Below are 25,777 nucleotides of genomic sequence, written 5' to 3' on the forward strand. Positions count from 1 at the left end.
CATGAGCAGCAAAGGAAAAAGACAAAAGGCTAGAGGAAAAATGTACATGTCTTATCATAAAAAACGCTGAAATAAATGAGAAACCGAAACAACAGAGATCTAATTTCCAGACAAATTAATATCTTGACTAGAAAAAAAACTGTTTCCATGCACCTCTCCATTGGGAGATGAGTGCAGCACAGAAGATAAAACAGATTGTTAATAAACTCATCACTCTCCAAAGCTACATGGTAACAGATCTGCATGTTTGGCAGGTGTTTAAGGTGTTGACTACAGCTCTGGTATGCTTTGAAATGGCCATTTGGACAGGCAGAGGATTTGAAGCTGTTATAACCATCTGGATGACTATTGCGTGGCTAAGGCACAGTCATTCTTCAAGAGATGCCAAGCTTTGGATCCTAACTCAGAAGAACATGGTTAGAGCTGTTGCCAACACTTTGATGCTTACTTTTATTTCACTTCACTTGCAGTTCAAGTAACACAGTATGAGGGCTCTTAATTGTGGAACTCAATGGAATTAATTCATAAATCAACTGGCAAATCAATAATCAGTTCAAATAATATGAAAACTGTCATTAAAAAGGCACACTATGCAAGAATTGTACCTTAATATAAGAGCTTCAAAGTCATTTCGGTGGTCAACAAACTCATAGTAGGGGAATCTATGGGGCGAATCATCCTGGTAGTAAAGCTTGGGGGAGACGCCGCTGGAAAAACCAGCAATGCAAGTTTGAGGAGCGCCCCCGACAAATCTCGCGAGAATCACGACATGCTTTACGGCAATGACGTCACACAAATCAACAACAACATATGAAGCACAAAGACACTTGCGCGCATTTCAGACGTGATACTCGACGATGGAAAAGGCAAAGAAAACGTGGTCGGGCTTTTCACTTGTTGGCACGAGCTAAAAAGCACCACTGGATGCAACAGTGATGCTGACCTGGCGATCTTGTTGATGGACTAGTAAGTAAATATTTCTAAGTTTGTGTGCATTTTATTTTGTGATTTCACCGGAATGAATAGAGAGTCTCCGCAATGGCGATAGATTGAAGAGCGCGTCCGAGTGAAGACTGCGCGCGCGCCGCTACAAGAGACACTATGTATCCATGACACTGATAGCAGCGGACACGAGCGCTCAGGTTGAGTTCAAAAACACATCTCTTATTTAAAGGCACACTAGCCGTGAGTGCAGAGGCGCTCTGCGTGAGTGGTATTTACGACAGTAATGTTAAATTCAAGTACTCCACAGCGACTCTAGGGGTCGCTGTTTGACAAAAACGGAATCCCTGCATAGTGTGGCTTTAAAGGGTCACTTCACCCATTTCAACATTAATCTTTATTGAAAGTGGGTTATATATGTAGTCGAAATGTAAAAGAAATTTTGAATTTGGTGCCCTCTTGACCGAAAAAAGACAGAAAATAACTTTAGGGCGCATTTGTATGTAAGACAACAACTCCCACAATGCACCACATTGCACAGCTCCGCAAGCCACTCCCACTAATCCAGAACAGCGCAAACATCAGAGAAATCACTCTTCCGTCTACAAGGCTAACGTTAGCTGCCAAATGAGTTTGAAATTCATTTCACACAAAATGTCTAGTTAGTTGGCTGTGGCGAGCAGGACGAGGGCGAGGGACGTGAGAGGACGACGCGAGTGATAATGAATGACACCTGTGCTGCGGTCTCATATCTCTCACGAAGGAGCGAAAGCACAAAAGGAACAGGCCTGATTTTATGTTTTGTTTCTGTTGTGTGTGGCCAGCGGGCTTATACTTTTGTTTTGTATTTGTTTATTTTACTATTAAAATGTTTAAATGTTCGCCGGTTCCCGCATCCTTCTTCCCACAACAACGAACCCTGTTACATTGGCAAACTCATTAGCGAATTACTCCTCGTTTGTATTTCTTTCTATATGGTAAATTATTGCATTTTACCTGGATGTTCAGTCAGAACATATGCGGTGCGACACTAGGATGGTTCACATCACAACACAAAAGTCTGTGTGCTCGTCTGATTCAGAGATTTCGTCCAGGAGAAATTGCCATCGTTGAAATTCTCTGCAGCAGACGGACTCTATCTGTGTCCGTAGCGCACAGCGAGAGCACAGGCACCAGCAGTCCGCCCAGCTCGAGCTAGTCCGGGCTCCTCGTCCGCCTCCTGTTCCTCCATCAGCCTCAGCTGCTCTTTACTATATTGCGGCTCGTAAAGATAGCCACGAACAGCGGATTCGAGCAGCAGAATTTCAAAATCCTCTTCTTCCATATCATGTTTAGTTTCTTCCGTCATTGTCGTAACTTCCTATCTCCACAGCACTTGTTAGCTTGGCTTATAAACAAGATGGCTTATAAACAAGATGGCTGATATTGATTTCAGTATCTGCAAGTGAAGTCCCACCCACTGATCTGTGATAGCTCTGTTAGCGCATTAGGTCCAACCCCCTATGGGCGGGTTTGAAAGGGTGGGAATTTGTGCTTGTAGTCTATACAGAAATCCCCCCCTCTTACACTTCCTCCTACAATGACGTCAAATGACGATTTTTGCGTCATTGTAGGAGGAAGTGAAAAAGGTATATAGTGGATTTCTCTCGTCTCAGGGGAAAATAAAAGAATGTTGCACGACCATTCAATAGTATGACTGGTTGTCTAACAATGGACCTCTTAATGCAAATGGGTCCCTTTAACCCTCTGGGGTCGGCAATCACGCTGGCGTGATCTGCTCGCTTTTTTTTTTATCAGTGCAAAACAAACTCAAAATAATCTGTTGATTTTGATCTTACATATATGTGTTACACATCATTCAAAACTGTTAAATGTCTTATTTCATTTGTGTACACTCATAATAAAAACAAAATGTTGTGTTTTTCATAAATTAAAGAAAATAAACATGATGCGCGTTCTCCTGTCTCTCTCAATGTGAAGTTCATTCTGAAACGCGACAGAAAATGACCTATAACTCAGCGAATGCTTGTCACTGTGACATGAAACATATGTCTTTGCGAAGCTTGAAGTCTCCATTTTTAAATGATGTAAATCATATCAAAAACAAAACAAACAATATTCTCTGTTTAAGTAATTCGTATGAAAGCAACGACATGTACAGTTTCTCCAGCCCGAGCTGATTAGTGCTAATGTGACCACGCCCACACACGGGCAAGAGCTGTTCACATGCAAATGATCCACGCGGAGGAACGCAGAGCTGTTACCGCCCTCATCACCTCAAAACAAAGAATCAGCGACTTCAGTACTGCTCTGCTTTTCATCGAGTTGTTTGTGCTGTGCTGTTTACCTTGGATTTACCTCAGAAGAATTAGAAGAACACGATTTGATTATGAGAACGATTTTTAAGGTAAGACACTAATAGTAGCATATTATTGTTGCATAAACTTTACATTGTAGCTACTAGTTAAACTGGTGCCAGGCTAAAATGTACGTTATGAAATGTGATTGGAGTAAAAACATGAAGCCTAATGCTAAATGTATATAGGCCTACATGTACGACACGAGAACGTTTTTATGTTCGATAATTAAACACAGCACGATATAACAGTAGGCTCGTATGAGTGTTTATTCTTGGTGAATATTTTAATGTTTAGACCTGTGTTTACTGTTAAATACTGTGTTTGTGGATATCTCCTCACACGTATGTATAATATGAATAAAGTTTCATAGTTTGGAGCGGCTCAATCGCTTCAGTAAATGTCCTCTGCACGTGCTGTGAGTTTGAGTTCTCTGTGGGTTTGAAAAGCAAAACGCACCAAACATTAGGCTTCATGTTTTTACTCTAATCTCATTTCATAACGTCGTAACGTATGGAAACGTTTGAAGTAACATATGATAATCCATATATTTTTCTCAAGTGTAGTGTTACTGAAGTGTTCCTTTTTAACGATTTATAGGCTGCCTGCTATCTAGGCTATTGTTAATATTTTATATAGCCCTACACATATATGCCTACAAGGCACAACAAACTTGGTGTTCATATATATATATATATATAGTGTATGTATTTAGTAAATGTAATCATTTTAACCAGAAAAATCTAAAATGTATTCCCAAAATCGTGCAGCCCTATAGTTTTGATATCAGCATGTTTCACAGGTGTTTTTTTTCTTTCTAAAAAAATATTTTTAAAGGGACCAGATGCCACTGATGAGTCCTGCTGACTTAAACATTCACATGAGTCTCTGAACATAAACATGGTAAAGTAAAAAATCAAACACCTTGGAGATGACAGGTATGTAGCCTACTATGTAGCAAATGAGAATCGATACAATTAATGTCTATATTTTGAGACAAAGGCCTTGTTAATGATTTTCAGTTTTGTTCAAGGTAAATAAAGTAACAGTTTTTCAATAACAAAGTAATATTTAAAAGTATGATATTTGGAGTAAAAGGTGCCCCTACAGTTGGGGCTAAAGGCACAATAATTAACAGGATAATAAATAGCTGGCTGACTTTTCCATTTGTTGACATGACATGGTTAGATTCAGATGGTAAATATAATTTATTATGAATATATTTATAATGAAATCATATTTAAAAATATGATATTAATCATATCATATAATAAAATATATGTATATGTTACTATTGTAAAGTTTTATGAAATTATTATGTGATCTCATTCAATGCTTTCAGAATCTTTACTTATTTAAATAACTTTGTTTCTGTATTTTTAAAATGAACATTTTAATGACAGTATAGTTATTGAACAAAAATCTATTGTTTTATTTATTAAAATAAATTGAAAATAGTGTAAACTTTGCCAAAGTGATTGTTTTGAACAAGTATTAACTTGGACTTTATTAAAAACATATTATTTTAGCTCAAGTATTTGTATCAATACTTTGTGCCTTTTACCCCATATGCTGGTAAACCTTTCACGTCGTGTTTGGGGTAAAAGGCCCACCTTGCCACCTCATACATTTATAAGATTTTTAAACAAACAAACCACTTTTATGATTTCTTTTCTCACAAAATCTGTTGGTCCATCAATGTTCAATAAAAAGTTTTTTTTCTGCGATCAAACACTATATAGGAGTAGTGAACAGCACATTTTTCTTAGAGTGTGCCTTTAAACCCGTTGTACCCTACATGATTACGGTCTGGAAATGACGAGTGGTCACGACAGTGTTATTTTAGTATCATTGATATACTATTATGGTTTTTATTAATGTTTTGAATTAGCTTTTATTTTTATATTTTCTGTTTTTATTTTAAAATCTTGAATACGTTTTTTAAATGGGTCTAACATAGTTATTTTCAAGTTTTATTTCTAGTTTTTTTTAGTACTTCAATTTAAACTAAAATAAAATGAGAAATGATGCCTTGACAACTAGTTGAAACTAAATAAGTTTAAGATATATTGAACATTTATTATAATTCAAGTAACACATTTTTTATGGTTTCCATTTTAGTCAACGATAATAATCCAGATCAGTGCTGAACTTTTACACTACAGATACTAATACATAGAATACCTATGGATGTAAATCTTAGAACTTACTTTAGAGTGGTCATCTCTGTCAGTGATGGCTGGGTGGCTTTGAGGTAGCTGGCCCGTCGAGCCTGCATCTTGGGCGAGGGTTTAGGGCTTCCGTCCGAGTCTCCGCTGTCATCGTCCGCCATGGCTTTTACGTAGCTGCCGCTGCGCATGCGTCTGCATGGGATATCGTCATCCTTCCCCAATGGAAAGCCTGCCCACTCGTCTTGAGGGACCTGCGGGGTCAGAGGTGACACTGTGTCATTCACCTCTGCCGAAAGGTGCATGCAAACTTCCTCCTGTGCGTTCAACTCCACAAACCACCCATAGATATATGCGCACACACACACACACACACACACATTCTGATAGCCTCTTCCTCTCTTTGAGCCGGCAGAGATAATTAATGAGGCTGCCGGTGTGAGCTTGCATGATTACACTAACGACGCCTCCCTGGGTAGTTAAGCATCTGTCTCAGTGCAGCTCTCCCAGGGCAAACTCTCATCAATAGGACTCTCAGAAAGTATGAGAAGTTGGACTGCAGTTTTAAGAGAGCGGAACAACTGAAGACTGTCAAAAGAAAAAGGCATTCATTTTCAACCACTTGGTTTTTTTGAGGGTAATCAAATGCATACTATCTAATGGTAATAAAACCTTGACACAATTGTGTCAGAGCTGAAGTGGGCCAGGGGTTAAATGCAAATTAGATGTTAATAAGTACAATAAATAAATAAATAAATAAAATATATTTAAAAAATAAATAAGTCAAGACATTAAGTAAAAGACTAAATTAAAACTTCAACACGTCAACTAACATTCAATAAATTATTTAAATACAAATAAAATAAAGAATTTTAAAAATGATATAAATAAAGAGCAAAAAGCAGTTGCTTTAGTTCATTTGATTACTTGTCCTCAAACCAAGGGTGAACTCATTGTGAACTTAGTGTTACGCAAATACCAGCCAGTATGTTGTAAACGCACTTTGCTAATGGGCCCTTCATTATTGATATTATTATTATTATTATTATTAAATCAGTGTCAGAGTGACAGCATGCAAATAACTGCAAGCTCATTCAGAGAGCACTGCTGTGTTTGGAGCTGGTATGCTGCATGCATCAGTCTGCATGGAGGTTTGTTTTAAGGTATGGAAAGAGATACTCAGCTGGCATCGAGAGAAAATCCCACTTTAAAGAATTTCACTGTGATTATATGAATCACCGCAGAGCTTGTGTTACTGGGGAAACGGCTGGCCTTGACGTCAGGAAGTGTATAAAAGGCAGTCAGAGGAAGAATGACTCCACTAACACCGGTTCTTTGCCCACACACAAACTCACAGACCCGACAAACACAAAAACTTCCTTCAAAGATACCACCAACACCCACACAAGCCTTTCGTCAAGTCGCATCTAATGAGCAGAAAATGAGGATAAATCCTGTTGAGCAGACCTGGGTACAGGGCTCAGTGTCCTCACAGCAGATTGGGCTTTGCTTGATCATTTCAAGGGATGAAAGACTGTGTCCCACTTGAGAGCCTCCATTTCCTTTTATTAACAGAATTTCAGTTTATATCTTTAGCTGCTTATTCTAGCCTGATGTAGCACATTTTTAAAAGCGCAATAAGCAATATTAGCTGTTCTGAAATTTTTGTTCTGGAACTACAAGGGCCACATGATTAATCAGAATAACACTGAAATCGTGATATGAATTTGTGTGATAATCACATTTTTAATGACATAATTTTTTCAGAGTGAAATGCAGCACTGTGTTATTTTACATATGTACAGCTCAAAATCCATTGTTTTCAATGTCTCATGTACAACACGTTTCCAAACTTGCATCGAGATTGTTTGTCTATATATTTTATAACAATTATTATTAAATATGTTAAATACTATATAGTGAAATATTACAATATATAACAATATTTGTTTAATATTTTATTTAGTAATAATAATAATCAATATTACTAGTATAGGTCATATTTATTTGCACATGATGCTACAGAGGTTGAAAGTTTTGTAGCACAGACAACACAATTGAAGGATCTAAGAGTTTTCAATTACAAACTGTGTGTTTTACTTTAAGAAAGCAACCATATATTTTTCATTGTTTTTCCCTTGGTATAATAACACTTGTTGGAATTGTACTGGTCAGACGAAGTCAAAGCATTGAGTAGTGTAATATTCTAGACAGTCTGAACATTGAAACATTTAATACGCAACTAAGATTATTCAATAAACTGTGCTCCTTTTATTATCATCACTTCTTCTCCTGCGTCTGCTCTTCCCTGGCTTTCTCAGTCAAAAAGACGTATATCTTTTGGCAAGGAATTCGGCATCGAATCAACTCTTTTACAACAACATTTAACAAAACAAGTCAATTTTGTTAACATAGCCCAATATCACTAATCACAATCCAAGCAACATGCATCCGTTTTGGTTGATCACTTGAAAAGACAGCTTAATTTTCCTATAAATCATTAGATTTCCTATATATGATCATTAGAGTCCTATAGATTCCTATATCATTAGAATATAGATCATGTTGTGGAAATTTTAATAGTCATTGATCCCTAACAGATATCATAAGAGAGAGAACCTATTCAATGTGTAAAATATAGATGATTCAAAGAATGTCACATGTGTGTCTCTCACTTGTAGTGAGAGAAGATTCTGTTTATGTACCTGGGGAGGCAGAAGAGGGAGACACTCCAGAGAACAGACGAACAAGGACCTCTGACCTAGATGTCAGAAGGCCATTTTGGGTGCAGGGGGGCCTATGGGGCCAACTAGTGACGTCTATGGAAAACTACTGGGAGGAAGGCTCTGGGGGGAAGAAGGCCTTGAAACTAAGATAAAAGCTAGTTCAGTCTGTCTGGGGGTGTGTCACTCTTCTGCACAGGGTAACAACTGTGTATTAGACTGCTCCTATTCTTGCAAGAATAAATTCTTCTATTTTATATAATTTGACTCTGAGTGTCTCTTACGCAGTGATGTTTGCTTGAGATGAATTTTTGCCACAACAGTTTTGGTGTCAGAAGTGATATTCCTTGGACGTGCCTCCTGGACCTGAGATCGGACGGTGTTTGGCCACCTGGGCTAAGTAAGTTCCAGCTCTACCTCGTAAACTTGAGAGAGAGGGGCCGACCGATATCAGGGCCGGGAGAATCGACCACTGGAACCTAAAGAACCCGCAGGTGGCAACAGAAGCATCTCTGGTAAGAGACAGTTCAATTTATTTTCTTTTGGGTAAGTTAATTAAATTCAGTTTAATTGGGGAAAGAGTGAAATTGAACCATATTGGCTGAGGGCTGTTTCTGTGGTACGTAATCTGAGATTAATTGAGATCTATATAGATCAAGAAATTTCAAACAGATACGAGGGAAAAATCTGAGATTAATTGAGGTCTGTAACAGAACAAGAAATTTCAAGCAGATAAATAATCTGGGATTAAGTGAGAACTGTAACAGATCAAGAGATTTCAAACAGATAGGTACCCTGAAAATTAGTTGTTCCACCACGGAGCAAATTGTTTTTAGGTGCTGAGGCTAATTAGGGGGAACCAGAAAAGATTTTTTGGTAAACCATAATTAGGAGGGCACTAATAGTGCAACCCGACCGATTTGGGTTAAAAGAAAAATCGGGTCTGGGAGGGACGCCTTTCAGACCAAGAGAACGCGCGTTGAAGAGAAATCCACAGAGAACAGAAAACAGCCAGTATGGGGATGTCTCAAAAGCAAGCTTGCGAAATTTGATACACCGGTTTTCTGTAGAACTAGGAAAGTATGGGGGAAAAAATGTATGTTTTAGATATTGAAAAAACTGAGAAAATACCATGATTTTCCCAGGGAGGGAACACTGAGCACAAATAGACTAAGAGTGTGCGAGAATCAGTGGAACAGGGCAGCGGGACAAAAGGTTGTTGTGGCTGCGTTCAACATGTGTGTAAAAAATGTGAACAGATAATGGATTGTTCAGTTGAAGATAAAATGTCGAACTGCCAGGAGAAATAATGTTTTTTACTTCTTTATCCAGTAAATGGATGCATGACATTAGATGTCTATAGAACTTAAATTTATATGACAAGGATTGAAGTGGCAAGAAGCAATAAGGCTGTCTGTGTGGAATAGAGGGAACTGTAGAGGTATGTGTGTGTGGGGATTGTTCAAACAATCATGTACTGGTTAGATAATGAAGGAACTGGCATGTAGGGAAAAGAAAGGAGAAATATAGTAGAAAACTATATGTGATGAAAATAGACATGGTCTGACAGAATTTATGGAAGTCAAATTAACTGTTTAAATGATATGAAAAGTTTTAGAATAAAATAAGGCATTGTATGATTGACAAGGATTAACATGATATGAAGAATGTTTTGAGCAGAATGGGGAACAATTCTAGATTTTGATAAAATAATGATTGAAATGATGATATATCTGCTTTATTTTATTAATGTTAAGAAAATAAGGGTATTGAAGCAAGTAGCTATAATGGTTGTCTGTGTAATTTACGGACTGAGTAATATAATCTGTTTTGGAGAAACAGTAGAGATAAGACTGAGACAATAATGATAATATTAAGTTGAATCTGCAGACTAACCATGTAATGGAAGGAAAAAGGCTTCAAACCAGTTGTAATGAAAATAATGATGTACAAATTGTTACACTTTATGAAGAGTAACTGAACAGTCCGGGAAAATAAATAAATAGATAAATAAATAGAGAGACAGAAGAGAGCAAATGCTGTAAACAGCTCTGCTCTGAAGATCTCACTTTGAAGAGATTTGCAGATGAGGTTTTGTAAAAGATAAGCTGGGATAACAGCAACAGTACTTGTAATTAGTGTTGTTGATGATAATACCAAATTACTAAGGTAAAGACAGAAAACAAATTAGAATATTTTGAGCATTTTCTGTGCTGCTCATGAAAATTATGTTCTGCCAATAATAATGATGAAGAGTATGATTTGGCTATTGTGATTGAATCCGCCATTGGTGGATGGTCAAAAGAATACAGAGAACTGCTTATCAGTGGGTCTGTTTACATTCCTGAATGGGACACACACTGCTTCAAGGGCGTGTTAAGTTGAAGCCCTTTGGAAGCTCACAGTGATCAAACTGCAAGGTGTCTGATGCTGAAGTTGAGGCTGAAACAAATTCACTAGATGACAGAGAGTGTTTTAATGGTGGTCATCAGGACAATTTAATAGGTAACTGTAAATGACCACCGAGAAGGTGTTTAAAAATGTGATAAAATGACAACACATTTCTGGTAATAATGTGGGTTTGAAAGTAGATCAGTGTTTAAATGATGACAGTGACAATTTTTGGTCTGAGAAATAAGAGATAAAAAACAAGGTCAAAAGATTGAAGTCTTAAAGTGAATCCTGATTGGAGACTGATAAACTCCTAGAAGAGAAAACTTTGAGGTCAGATATTAAGTTATGGTAATTGAGAACTTGACAACTAAAATTGAGATTGAGAAATGTGAAACGTTATTGAGAACTAGAATAATTACCATTATGTAAGAACAAATAAGCAGAAGCAGTGTTATAGGATTAACAGTTGCTAAATGCTGATTAAACAAACAGCTTGAAAAGTTGACCATGAAAGAACTAGAAGCTGATGTTTTGCTTTCAAAAGATAAGTTTGTTATTGGCTGTAAGGAAACAGTTTGCTTATCTGAATCTGATGTGTGCTGTGGTGGGCAAAAGACAAATATAAATAATATGGTTATTTGAAACCGTATGTAATTTCTGGCAAAGATGCCTTAAGCTGGGATAGAGTTAAAAGATAATAGATAAAAGTTTGATGTTAGAAGTATATAAGAGAGCAGTGTACCATCCAATAGAGTCTCAGAGTCTCTCTCATTCAATGAGTCAGCTAAAAGCTGTTATCTGTGATAATGTGTAAAGCACAGTGTGTCAGTTGAAGAATCATAGACACAGAGATGGTAAAAGAAACCATTTAGAGAGCAATTTGTTTTAAAAGTAAAACTGAATGACTTTAAAGAAGTATTTAAAATAATAATACAGATAGAGATGACATTTTGATTAGCTTATTTTAGGACCAGTAACTTCTTTGTCTGATTTAGTCTCCACCATTCAGGACCGATGGCTCCGGCTACAGATGAAGTACACTGAATGTACGGTTGTGATCTAAAGTCACTGAGTATAATCCAAGCAGCTAGGTTTCTGCTTTAAGATGGTTAATGGATTTAAGTGATTAAATACTGTTGTTATTAATCTGTCTCCCTATGTGAACACTATTAGGCAATCCGAATGGCTCTGGTGACTCTTGAACGTGCCTTTCCTAAGCTCCAGAAAACAGCTGAGTTCTGTTGAAGCAAACAGCCTGTGATGGGAAAGAGCGGTCACCAGTGTGTACAGTGGCTACTCAATGACGGGTTTGATCTTCCTGGCCAGGGGACAGCCTAACGCAGGGGGTCACGAACATTGGGCACCTCCGGGATGGAGGTGTTATATGTGAGAAAGGTATGAGAGTTGAGCGCTGATTACTGGAGGCCACCGGGGTCAGCAGAGCATTGAGAGGTGAGATGCGCTGTGAGGAACAGTCACGGCGGTCTGACCCAGGAAATGCGAGTTCCTCTATTTACCACTCGCCAGAAGAAACCGCATTCATTGTATGGCTTGTTTTTTTTTATTGTGACAAGCGTCTGCAAATATGCCAGGGGAAAACACCCTGATGGAGATTATAGATAAAGGGCTAACAGGAGTGGGCGAGCAGGAGCCAGCTGAGGCCATGAAGTGATTCCCATTAGTTGTTGTGGAGACAGTAGCAAAACTTTTTTATGTACTGGTTTGCCTTATGGGCAAGGAAAATCATAGTGTTGATTTTGAACTAATAGGTCTATGACATAGTTTTAACTCCTGAAGGTCGTTAGACATGGTGGTGGCTAAAGATGAAGACAGCTTTTGATTTAAGAAAAGTCTGGATAACAAGGTGAATGGTCAAAGGTTATTGTAATTAATTTAATATTACATTTTGTCTAAGTTACAGCCTTAGAGGGCTGTTGAAAAAGATTATTTATTTATAGTGAGAGAGACTGCTTGAGCGGAGGAAGGGATGGTAACTGTGTCTGTCTTTCTGTTATTGGCCTGCTAGAGCAAGCTGAAGCAAAATAATGATAATGAAACAAAACAACCCAGCTGACCTTGTTAAATTCTAATGAATAATGAACAAGACATGCTTTGAAACTGGTTGGGAGACCATGTAAAATTAGGTAGATGCTACAGGAAAATGAAAAGGTTTAAAATCTTATTTAAAATTTAAATCTTTTAGCAATAATATAAAGAAAAATGAATATTGAAAATGAACAGTTAACATATGTGTGTCTAGTACGAGTGTGTGTGATGGTGACAGCACTTTATGTCTTGTATGTATTAGTTTGGGGCACTAATATTCCGCCTGAATGGTGTGTATATTGCGTCATTAACCTCTGGAATGAGTTTATCATTACAGATGGGGTAAGGCAAATGACAAATTTTTAAAGAAGCTGATAATTCTGATGAAAAGACAATACAGAACATGGGACAAGCTTTAAGTTGATTGGCCATCAAGCTCTGTCTGGTAGTAATAATTTTGTCATACATAATGTAGATTTGAAGATCAGTAAATTGGAATTGTGTAGTTGTAGATCACCATCTGGCATGGGCTGAGATAAATGAAAATGTTGTAGATTTGAGGGAAACAACAAAGTGACATATTGGCTAAGTCAACATGAAATTATCAAGAGAGCCTCTCACATTTATGATTATTGTGAACAAAGGGGGAGAAATGATTGACTGACAATGACCAAGTCTGTACAGCATGACCTGACCTGATAGAAACAATTGATGACTTTGGAAATGTTTGTAGATGACTGACTTGAGAGACCAAACAACAGGCCTGAAAAGCAAGATTCGGTGTGAGACTGAGGGCCGTTGCCTTTCAAATACTTCGATAAGAAGATGAGATTGTGGCTTTAAGTGAAGAATGTAATATTTTTGTAATATTTTTGTTTCAGAGGCAGAGAAAGATGTCTGGAGGGAATTTGTCTGAAGGAATGTTTGGATTAGTGTTGATGGCAAACTTTATCAAAAACACTATGTTAAATGTTATGTTAAATTGATGCTCGAGTTGTGTCGTGCATCAAAAGGGGGATGGTATAACAATTGCCAAATATGGTTTATTAAGGGGTTCACATTTGCTGAATAAATGTTGGGAGAACACTAGGGGTAATTGGATAAAAGCCCTGAAAGAAGCCATTTTTCTGCCTAACAAAATTGATGTCTGTGAGTGTGCTGCACACACCAATAACAAAGATTGTTTCAACAGGAAACGCCAGGGCATCGAAGGACACGGGAGAACAGTAGACAAAAGAAACTACGTACTTTACTATCTGACAATAACCTCGAAATTTGTTTCTCTTTACAGAGAGCATGCAGGATTGGGAGACAGGGCAAAATGTGCCAATAAAATAATGGTTATGGATGAATTTGGCTAACTGTCCTGGCCTGGGTTATTAGTGTGGCAGAAAGGTGCTACACCTGCGCAGCGCATAACTTGAAATTTTCCTTTTACAGAATGTCAGGATGGATTGGATCAAACAGAACTAATTCTGTTCCAAATGTATAAATATTGTGTGGACATGAGCAAAGTGGGTTGAGTGTTTTTCAGGGTAAAAGGACCCCGAGTGCTATTAAGTGAGCAAGAAATTATCCGGAGATAATGTTTCAGGTTGTTGATTCCACAGGTCACACCAAAGGGGACGAGCGGCTAGACAAGCGGTCACTAACAAAATACTTAAGGTCTCCATTCACAGGTGACAGGTCACTCCAGTGGGGGTGCGGTCGTGATATAAGGGAAAACCTTATAAGGATCAGAAAATGGTTGGAGAGTGTGACACCTGGGTCCAAGCCTCTCACCTACACCAACAGGCCACAACCATCCCATAGTCCATGGGGCGAACGAGATGATCAACACGCCTGGAGGAGGATGTGAACCAACTAATGGTTTAAGAATGTCGTTTTGTGATTATTTTGAGGATTTATTTGATTAAATCAAAATAGGGCTTAGTATTGATATACAGTAGATCAAAAGATTTGATTGGTTACTTATTCATTAGGAAATATTTAAGGAAAATGTTTTTGGGAAGAGAAGATCTATTAATTAATGTAAATTATAGGGATAATTGTTGAAGCTTATTAAGTAGAACCACAGCATGTTTGAATTAAAAGTTAAAGGTAAAAGAACACGGAACGTCCGTGGGGCGAACGAGATGATCAACACAACTGATGGTTTAAGTTTAACAGAAGAATCTGTTTTTGTGATGATTTTGTTTGATTGAATCAAACTAGGTTGTTCTTGATTTGATTGTAAATGTAGAAAATATATTGATTGTGTCCGTAATGGAAATATTAGAGTTAATATTGAACAACTGCATTGGTTAGAAGAATGGATAAAATTATAAGACTTCTCTGGTTAGATTTTGTTAAATATGGCATTAAATAGAGCTTACTAAATTGAATTAGAAGTGAACAAAATATGGTTAGGAAAACCGAGGTGAAATATGGAGATGGGCGTAGAATAATGGAAAAGGCTTAATGATAGGAGTTAGGATTGTTATTCTAATAATTTTGTTATTCATGGGTGAATATGATTACAGTGACAGGTGAAACATGCTGTCTGTTCAATTGGTGAAAATGACAGTCTATCCCAAGGATGAACAAAATTATGTGACGATACAGGTAGCGGGAGCTACAGTGAGATATGTGTTAAATGTATGTTCTGTTTGTTTTTCTTCTATTTGTTTATTTTCTGAGAAAGATTAAGGGCAAAGATTTAAAGAGGGTTAAAAGCAGCAGTCATCCGTGTTACGAGATGGCGTACAAAGATAGGGTTTGAAACTGAGTGATTTTTATTATACTTTTATCTGTTTGTTTCCTTACTATGTTATAACTACCTTTTTCCTTACTGGCGTGACTGAGGGTCTGTTTACAGGAGCGCAGGAACAGAGATTTCTCGCTTAGCCCGGCGTCGTAAAAATGTTTACTTGCTAGCTAAAATATTACGGGGCCTTTCCCCCACAAAAACAGCCTTATGCTTCTTCATTCTAAACTTTTCTTCACAGGTTCAAGGAGAGTGATCATTTATGCAAAAATCAGAGATGAAGAGTATAAGTGTGATGATATGACTTAAAATTTGTCTTATTGTTTATTGTTATGATTATGGGTAATCAGAATGATAAAAAGCGGGAATTTGTTGTGGAAATTTTAATAGTCATTGATCCCTAACAGATATCATAAGAGAGAGAACCTATTCAATGTGTAAAATATAGATGATTCAAAGAATGTCACATGTGTGTCTCTCACTTGTAGTGAGAGAAGATTCTGTTTATGTACCTGGGGAGGCAGAAGAGGGAGACACTCCAGAGAACAGACGAACAAGGACCTCTGACCTAGATGTCAGAAGGCCATTTTGGGTGCAGGGGGGCCTATGGGGCCAACTAGTGACGTCTATGGAAAACTACTGGGAGGAAGGCTCTGGGGGGAAGAAGGCCTTGAAACTAAGATAAAAGCTAGTTCAGTCTGTCTGGGGGTGTGTCACTCTTCTGCACAGGGTAACAACTGTGTATTAGACTGCTCCTATTCTTGCAAGAATAAATTCTTCTATTTTATATAATTTGACTCTGAGTGTCTCTTACGCAGTGATGTTTGCTTGAGATGAATTTTTGCCACAACAATCATTAGAAAGGTCTAACGTTTTATTATAAAATATAAATTAAGTAAATAAGTATAAGCTTTGAAAAGTTTGGAAAGATGTTTGGCATGTGTTGCTTTTTCAAATGCACGTTTTATTAGTGATTCAAACTCACAGCGCTTGCGGAGATGGACCAGCATTTACTGTGAACCGATCGATCCGCTCTGATCACAGTGCTGCTGCGCTTCACCATGAAACACGCTGTGCATATTATTTAAGTCAAACTTTTATTAATCGCACTAAGCCGAATCGCTTTTTTGATTTAATATTGGTTAATCGTGCAGCCCATACAAGGTTAATCGGGCACACACAAACAAGCACACAAACGCTTCACTTCACACAAAGATGCTCTGTCTCACACATGCAAAATTGTATCGCACACGTGGTAGCCTACTGTGGTAAATTTATTTATCACACAGACTGATTTTTTAGTAACCCATGCGACATGTTACTGTACAGCCCTCATATAAATCATACATTTTTGGCAAAATTGTACAGTCCTACAAACTAACAGCAAACATTGAGCTCTTTAAAAAGTGCATTTTAATCGCAATCACAATTTTGTTTTATCAGAAAAATCCCAATTTGTTGTCCCTCACCAAAGCACGCAGCCCTACTAACCACCATCATAATTAATACCATTGATGAGACCATTATATTGAGAAGAGCAGCTGCATATCATTTCAAATGTTGAAAAACATGATCAAAACCAAGGGCTATTTTGATAGCATTATCACACAGATAACAAGTAACAACTGAACTCGAATGATCTGCTTTACCTACCATGCTCTCAGCTTCCTGCTTACCATATATGGGCTTTCCCTGTGAATGCACAAAATGACAGGCAGAAAAGGCCTCAAAGTGTTCTGACTGTCAAGCCAAAGAATCTGACTGTGGAGAGATGTCACAGAAAATGGTACCATTCTATAAAAATCGCTTATTGCTCTTTGAATATAATGATGTAATGAAATTGTAAATTTTGTAAAAATGTCAAATTGAAAGAATTGTTCATTGAAAACCCTACACTGACTGATCACTATTGTAAATACTGGGGGCGAGTCCCTCGAAATGTCTATGTCCGTAAAAGACCTGCATTAATTGACTTCAATACAAGGCAAACATACATTTCTGTATGAAGTCCACACAATCAACATAATTCTAACTTGACAAACTCGCTGAATGTCTACGGAAATCTTTCCACAAACCTTCAGAACAAGAACTGCACAGTGCAATGCCCTGTCACTCACGGTTACTATGGCAACTGGCGTCCAGATTTAGCCCTGAAGAAAGATGCCAATTATTCTTTGTATTGACAGAGCATGATAGAGAACATGTGTGACATCCTGCCAGCTCAATTTAGCCTCTGAATTAGTATGGGCTGCCCACGTGCAAACTCTGATTCACAGTCCGCTGCAGGTGGTCTTAAGATCTTTTCTAGTTCGCTCATTTAATGCATGTATAGCGTAACGGGTTACCTCACATGTCTATTCAATCAGACTTTGAGGACTATGCAGCCTTGTATACAAAAGGAATAGAAACAACTTCAAATAATATCAGATACACTGAGTTCCATCTCACCCCAACTTATATGTTATTTTATTTCTGACCGATTAATATTAATCATCATTCTAAAAACAGACACATGCCATGTAAAGACAAAAGTACTGATGATGTAGCAATTACACAGAAACACAATTTCAAAGTGCTTCCTCTCAAACAAACTAGAGTATATTTAAGCAATATCAAAAGAGTGCTGTTATACAGAGTATCAGCACAACAGAGATTCTGTGGTATTCTTGTCCAATCAACCACTGTCATGAACAATTCACTTGCCTGTTGAGGACCCAAGGGCGTAGTCGTTTGTAATGCCTGATCAAACAAAACCATAATACCTAGCCTGACTTCGTCATACTCATATTCTAGTCAGAATGTGAGTCTGATACTGCTCCATAGAGCTTTGATTATGAGATGTGTCTTAACCGAACCAGAAAAAAAAAAAACTCTGCACTCAATTGGATAGACCTACAACCAATGAGAGCAACGCAGTAAGTCAACTACTTTGCATAGCACAGTTGTCAACTACAGAACTCAACTGCACACACGCTGGAAGAAGTAAAATAACGAGTGTTGCTTCTTTTCCTTGGTCCTCTATGAGTGCGACCAAAGGAAAAACCACAACGACCACAGGGTTTTCATTGCGTCCCATCTTCTTAGGCTGCGTTTACACTTGGCATTAACATGCGACCTGTATCTGGATGTTGTCCACATACACATTGAAAAGACAAGTGTAAACGCACATCTGATCGGAATGTTATCCGATCAGCGTGTCCCGGTTCGGAGGTGGTCGAGGACGCATTGTGATCGGATCTCAGTGTAATGTAAACGCAATCCAGCCATCGTGTCTGCATTCACAGGTGAACGTAATTTAAATCCCCGCCCAGTCTCCCCGCGTGACTGTCAGAAAGTAATGGCCAGACGCAGTTTAGACACGAAATTAAACTTATTTGAACAATAAACGTCAATCTTTAAAACAGTTTATTTATGTGTGTCATTTTTCATTATAATTGTGCAACATTATCTGAACAAGGCGATCGCCTGTAGCCTACACTCACAGTCAGTCATGAGATCTTAACGAAGAGCTGAACGCTGCATGCTATGCCAGAGGAATAATCGGAATCGGAATTTTTTAATGTTTTAAATGTTGAATGTTTTTATTGTTTCAGCATGTTTATCAATCTCCCATTTCTGTCAATATAGTCATTGCACGCAACCTTAAACCCAGATACCCAGATGATCGATGATATGTGACTTGTTTAACATGATCAACCCAGTTATTTTTGTAAGATCAACTCTGGAAGTATTCCTTCTTTCAAAAAATATAATTTGATCTAATTAATGGAGATTGCATATGAAAGTAAAGTGAGTGAGTGAAAGCAATTGGGATGTTTACTATTAATCTGGTGTCGTGCCACAGACCTGATTTAAATATTATGCGGGAAACAGAAATCCGATCGGTTATCCAGATACAGAGGCTGCTTAATGTGAACAAATATAAACGCACCATGTCCTGATTGGCTAATGATCCGATCTGCTTGATCGGATCACGGTGATCGCATGTTAATGCAAAGTGTAAACGCAGCCTTAGTGACCATCGGAGCCAGCTGCTAAATTAAACTTTTGCCGAATCCCGTAGGAAGGACGGCAAACACATCTTTCCGATCGACAAATGCCTTGATCGCAGTTCTCTGTTCGTCTATTAAAATGAATGCGCTGTCGATTTCTTTTACAACAGACGCAATAGCGGAATCTATACATCTCAGTTCTCCAGCGGCAGGCATCTCTGAGGGAAACCAGTTAAGCGCTCTTTGATAACGTGATGATTACGTCGCAGATCATCTGTCCATCATCGTATAAAGCCCGCCCTGGCAATTTGATTGGCCCGAACATTTTTTGACTGATCATAATTACTCCTCAATGGATCGAGTCCAGACCGAACTTCCCGACAAAAAAATTTTGTGGGCGGGGTTCGGGCTGGCATCCAGGCTACATAATACCTATACTTTAATTTTAATTGAATTAAATTTAGTTTTTTTGTATTCCAGGTTAAATAATTAATTAATTAATTAATTTGACCAGGGTGGACAGACACTTCCTTTCCCAGAATGTATTATGTTTTAGAATTTCTTTGAATTGCAGTTCAGTAAATACTTCTTGTCATTCCAATTCAAATTCTAATTCAACTTCCTATGGTACAGTATGTGGTCAATTTAAATTCACACTCATGAATGGAAAGTGTGCAAATTCTTCAATTCTGAAACTCCGCCACAGCTTATAAACTAAGTTAGAAGGCTAATCGGCTAGCAGTATGCTATGCTAGGACCTAATTGTTCACCAGTGGCCAGTTGCATAAACATAGCCACTATGTTAAGACTGTGTATTAAGGACTAGTCTGACCAGCCAGCAGTTAGTCAAGGGGTAACCCATCTTAATTTTAAAATTCTAATTAGACCAATCTACTTTTTTGTGTAACTGACATAAAAAAGTTATTACCAGTCTTAAAGATGAACTGAAAAAAGGTGATATAACAGACGTATTTTATTTATTATCATTGGTACAATTATTAAAATGGCAGAATTTGTTAAAAGGGATAAAACTGTACGTTGAAAATGTTGTTTTTGTTACACGGGCGCCGCCATGTTGGATTTCAACATTCGGCTACGTCACTGGGATGGTAGGCTACTCCGTTGCACACTCGGCATTAATTGAAATTGAGCCACAAAACCAAGCTAGATACAAAACATCCAACCTAGGGAAAGGGCTAGCAGCTAAACACGTTGGAAGAACTTTTGTCAAACTCCACAAGCTAGCCATCACTCCGACCATATTAAACTGTATAAATAAATGACTCCGACGATATCACAGATCGATAATAATGCATTTACTAGCTGCTAACTAAACCACAGCAGGTCTGTAAATGTCCCTCTCTACTCACCCAGAAGCTAGCTGATGTTCATCGTCTCAGGGCACATTGTTGATGCAGAGGGAGTTCAACTCGCAGAAATATCTGCCAGTTCCATAGTAAGAGGTTTCTGTGCAGTATCCGTCCGTGCCGAATTTTGTTTTAACATTTTGCGTGCAACTAACTTGACAAGCGATCCCATTGGATGAATTCGTCCAATCACATTTTCCATTTATCTGCCTCGATTTTCTAAAACGCACAAGACCTCAACCATGTTTTTGTATTTTCTCTAAATGCACACGACATAAGCAGTCTCTATTTCCTAAAATGTATAATGTGCTTGGATACAATAAATGACAGTGCATGACGGGCTACAGCCCTCCAACCTCCCAACAACATTTCCCTCTTATAACACCATGAACCACTATTGCCCCATTAAAGTAAAAGTGCTCATTTTCGTCTGTGTATATAGGACCTGTAGCTGTTGCCTATGCACCTTTGCGTGTCCTACCATGCCAGTGACGTCATCGAAACTGCCAGCGTTCTTATACTAACAAGCGCAAATTTTGTGCAAATTAAAAAAAGCTATATTGATATTTTTAATTAAAATTTTGTGTGTAATTTACTTTTAATTGTCATAAACACAATATCAACGTAGATTTTTTTCAGTTCAGTTCATCTTAAAAAAAAAAAAAATTTATAACTAGCTTGTAAGACTAGTCTAAGCAGTTTATGCAACCACCCAGCAAGCACTTTTGCGTTTAAAAGACGTCTAATAGCCATCCAAACACAGCCCTGACGTCTAGGCTAAAACAAGGCAAAATTTGGGCTGTCAGTGAAAATTTAATGGACATCTAACCATAGCCCGAGAATAAACGAGAGAACGTCAAAGAAATGAAACCAAACACTGTTGACTTTGGTAACATGATGGAATATCACACATCTGGCAAGTAATTTTTGGCAAATATTAGGCTATTTTGGCTAGAAGTGAGTTACTCATAGCTGGACTACATTGGGTCTATAGTTAACCTAGACGGTGAAATGACGACTATTGCTTGCTGGGAAGCCACAGATCTAATTGATGTATAAAGACTACAAGAAAACTGCTCATCCAGTCAGATCCATCATATCCCACCATCTACATAGACACATACACACAAACACACAAATAGCCCAATAAAATAAGAACTTTCTGGAAAACATTAGTAAAAAATGTGATTTTCAGGTTTAGAGAGGGAAATAATACCAGTAAGAGATTGAATGGATCCAAACAGATGCTTGTCAGCTAAACAGAAAGTAAGGCAGCTAGTGGGTTGCACTTACTTCTCGGCAGAACTCAAATCAAAACTGGAGGCTCTCTCCAGTGGTGGAGGAGGAAGAAGAGGAGGGGTGGTGGAAAGGTGGAGGTGGGTTAGGCGAGCATGTGGGTGTAGGGGAGAATCGAAAGGCTTTTTGCATACCTGCAAGAATTGGCATGAGCGCTCCTGCTGACAAGCCTCTGCTTTCACTAGAGCCTTATCTACATTTACCGAGGCCTTCTGGTAGACTTGACGTGCTCTGCTCACCGTGAGAGAGGACGACCACGAGCTCTTCTTCACGAGCTGTGAGGCGTCCACGCTCAGCGGGATGCTTGTGCACGTCGAGCACTTGCCCAAATCGTTGTTGCTGCGGGAGTTTTTAAGCGCCTGGTCATTGATGGTGTTGTAGGCCTCCAGAAAGTACTGTGACTGCGACTTATCCGGGTGACGGCCCATGGTCATGACGCCTGGTGGTCCATGGTGAAACAGGCAGGCCTCACGTTCCAAGTCATCCGAGCTCCAGTAGCCGGAAGGTGGCGTCCGGTTCTTGGGCTCGGCCGATTTGCAGCGCTCCCGGCTCTTGCTGCGCTTGCGATGCCGGATAGAAGGGGGTTCTCCATCGGGGCTTGCCTTGCCTCCGTTGATGCTGCCTTTGCCGTGGCCATGACCGTGGTGTGGGCCTTCTAGCGAGTGGGACTTGGTGAAGAGCTTCTGAACCGAGTGCACCAGGTGCCGGATTCGGCCAGGGCTGTCGCTCCGTTGCTCCAAGGCTGCGGCAGCACGCTTGTACTGTAGTGTGTGATAGCCGTCCCGAGGCACTGGGAGTTGCCGGTCAAACTGATCCAACAGTGCAATGGGGAGACGCTGTTGGCCCTTGTTGGCTGGAACCCCTCCGCCGGTGTAAGGAACCACAGCAGTCTCATCCTTGAGCTCATGCTGAGAGCTGTAGTGTCGGCGGGGGAAGGTCCCGTAAGGCACCACGCAGTCAGGCTGGTAGGGGCTTCTCTGGGAGTAGTAAGAATGGTCGGCTGGGTTGGGGCTGTCGATTTGGCTGATGAGGTAGGGCTTGTGGTCCAAGTGGTGACCCATGGAGTCAAAAGAGGTGTCACAGGTCACCACGTGGTGGTGGCTGCGGCTGCTGGATAAGCCTTTCATCACAGAGATGGAATCATCCAGCGAGGGTCGGAGGCATCCACACACAGTACGGCTCCAAAGTGACCTGATGGTCTGCAGGGAATACATAGAAAGACATAAACGACCATGAGTACACTATGGGAATCTTTTCATGTGTTTTGTTCTGTGGGTCAAGGTCAGGATGCTCATTTTTGTTTTTCCAGATCTATGAATTTATTCAGAAATGATTTTGAAAAAAATAATATATTTTATAACATATATTTTTTTTAGATATGAAAACCATTTGTTCGTCAAATCAAATACATGTGTGGTGAGACCAAATTGCAGAACCACGCAGAAAACCAAAACAGGAAATGATATAGAGATGACCCCTGCAAACCCTCATGAATGTGTCAAGGTCAATGAGCAATCTTTAAAATGTTAGATAATTTGACATTTTTTATGACAAGGCAAGGTTAATTCAAATTCTAAAATGTGGTGCAAAAATAATTTTATTAACTTAAAAAAGAAATTAAAAACATTGAAAACTAAAAATAATCATGCATTTCAGGTGTAAGAAAATGGTGTTATGTTTTTAAAAACATAAAACCAATATTAATACAAGATATGTTCTAAAGTTTTTAAAAGATTTTTGCTTTTCTTTATCGTTGATGATCTTATTAGTCATTAATCCCGCTATCAGCAAAAAACAGTTCAATAAATGGCCTTGTTCCTGTTTTATGCAAAGTGGAACCACAATCACTTTACATAAAACAATATGTACCCTAACCTAACCAAGCAGAGCTGATCTGATCAAATACCCTGTTAGTTCAATGAACATCTGTGTCTGACATTACCCAGCAACAGTCAGGCTTTCAAAATGCTTTTTTTTGTCTGACAGTACTGAAAGGATTATTCAAGGCTGAGAAGTCTTGACATACTTTTCTGTCCGTCTCAGAGGGAGGGGAAGAAAGCTAAAATTTAGATGATAGACAGACAATGTAAAAAGGAAAGTTGTACTGAGAATCACAATGAAGTTGCCTTTCAGCATATTCAAAAGGAACTGCGATCCTTTGGAGCTCTCAGAGTTAACTTATTTTAAAAACTTTTTTAAAATTTTTCAAACAATGATTGCCCGTGATTGAACTGTTAACACATTTAAATATGTATCTTATTTTATATATAATCGAAATAATACACATACATTTTATTTTTGTTTTGAGAATGAGGTTGATAAAACCAGACAGAATAGCTCAAGCGCTTATACAGTCAACCCAATGTGTTGACTAATCGCCAAACCAAACGACTTGAGTAGTCTGTACAACCCCTACCATACAATTTTTTTTTATCCCCACTCACAACTACTTTCAGCCGTTCTCTGTCAGATTCAATAAGATCAGTGCGAGGTGAGCCTGATGGAACACCAGGTAGCACTATGACTACTGAAGCACTAATTCAATGTTAAGTGAAGCCTGATCATTACTCTTAGAACCGATGTAGAACTCTTTATACCGATGTCTTTTCAGATGTAAGAGCTCTGGCTTTCATCAAGGCTCTTCTTGGAAAGCTCACACCCTGCAATTGCTTGCTATAAGTTCACAAAAATCAAAACGGATTATTTTAGTTTTCGGTCAGGCTATCTATTGTGCACAAAAATTAGCTGGGATAAACCCCTTTGTCAGCTATGCGATGTAGCTGAATCACTCATGTGAACAACTTCGTCATTCCAATTTTGGTAAAAACTCTGGGCTTTTTGTAAGGCACCCAGCCAAATGTGGCTAACTGCAGATGGTGAGCATATCCTCATTCAGCCACACTAATTGCGTGACGTTGTATATGAAGAAGAACATTTGTTCTAAGGGAGAGAGAGAGAGAGAGAGAGAGAGAGAGAGAGCGAGAGAGAGAGCGAGAGAGAGAGAGCGCAGAAGAGCAGCAGAGAGTGTGAGATAGAACCAAGCCTGTTATTAGAGAGGTTATTATTGGGCCTTGTGACAGTCTAATGGGAGGGGGTTGTTGCAGCTAGGAGTGCAAATTTCACAGATCTCACACAACTACATGCCACACACTCATATCTCTCTCTCACACACACACACACACACACACACGAAGAGAGGAGCTCATTTACACTAAATCTTAAGACAGACAATTGCAAAGCCACTGATACAAACAGGTTCACACTGACAGTGTGAATGTCCTTTCCTCCAGCGTCATCCATCCAATTCACACTATCAACCAGATACACATCATCCACAGTCCATGGTCTGTTCATAACTCTTTCTAGATACAAGAAAAATTATATAAAAAGAACTTTATATTAAAATATATAATTATATATATAATATACACTCACCTAAAGGATTATTAGGAACACCTGTTCAATTTCTCAATGCAATTATCTAATCACATTCAAATCCAGAATGCAGTCAATTTCGAATGTAGTCACATTCAAATCCAGACTCAAAACACATCTGTTTAGCTATGCATTTACTGAATGAGCACTGTGCCACTGTTCGTCCGACTGTTTTTACTGTACTGCTTTAATTTTTGTAAAATTTTAATTTATTTATATATTTATTTATTTTTAAATTATTTATTTATTTATTTATAATCTCTGGAAGAGATTTTGAAGGAGAGCGGGAGAGTCTTCACTCCGATGAGGCG

The 25,777-nt window shown here is 38.6% G+C and overlaps 1 protein-coding gene across 4 annotated transcripts in view; it reads right to left on the reverse strand.

Annotated features, from left to right (window-relative positions):
- The window catches only part of dlgap1a (discs, large (Drosophila) homolog-associated protein 1a), a 95,860-nt gene that overhangs the window by 36,831 nt on the left and 33,252 nt on the right, over nt 1-25,777 (reverse strand). For 3 of the 4 annotated variants that reach the window (XR_008805936.1, XM_056244063.1, XM_056244061.1), the window contains exons 2-3: nt 22,166-23,230; nt 5,510-5,721 (exon numbers count right to left, since the gene is read on the reverse strand). Coding sequence is in view for 3 of the 4 variants with exons in the window: in XM_056244063.1 (XP_056100038.1) it covers nt 5,510-5,721; nt 22,166-23,158 (1,205 nt within the window). In the remaining variant the exon portion in view is untranslated. The remainder of the gene's footprint in view (nt 1-5,509; nt 5,722-22,165; nt 23,231-25,777) is intronic. The other variant, XM_056244062.1, reaches the window with a different exon arrangement.

The sequence above is a fragment of the Rhinichthys klamathensis genome, unplaced genomic scaffold (genome assembly GCF_029890125.1).
Source record: "Rhinichthys klamathensis goyatoka isolate OS25496 unplaced genomic scaffold, OSU_Roscu_1.1 h1tg000902l_1, whole genome shotgun sequence".
In the NCBI taxonomy this organism is placed as follows: Eukaryota; Metazoa; Chordata; class Actinopteri; order Cypriniformes; family Leuciscidae; genus Rhinichthys; species Rhinichthys klamathensis.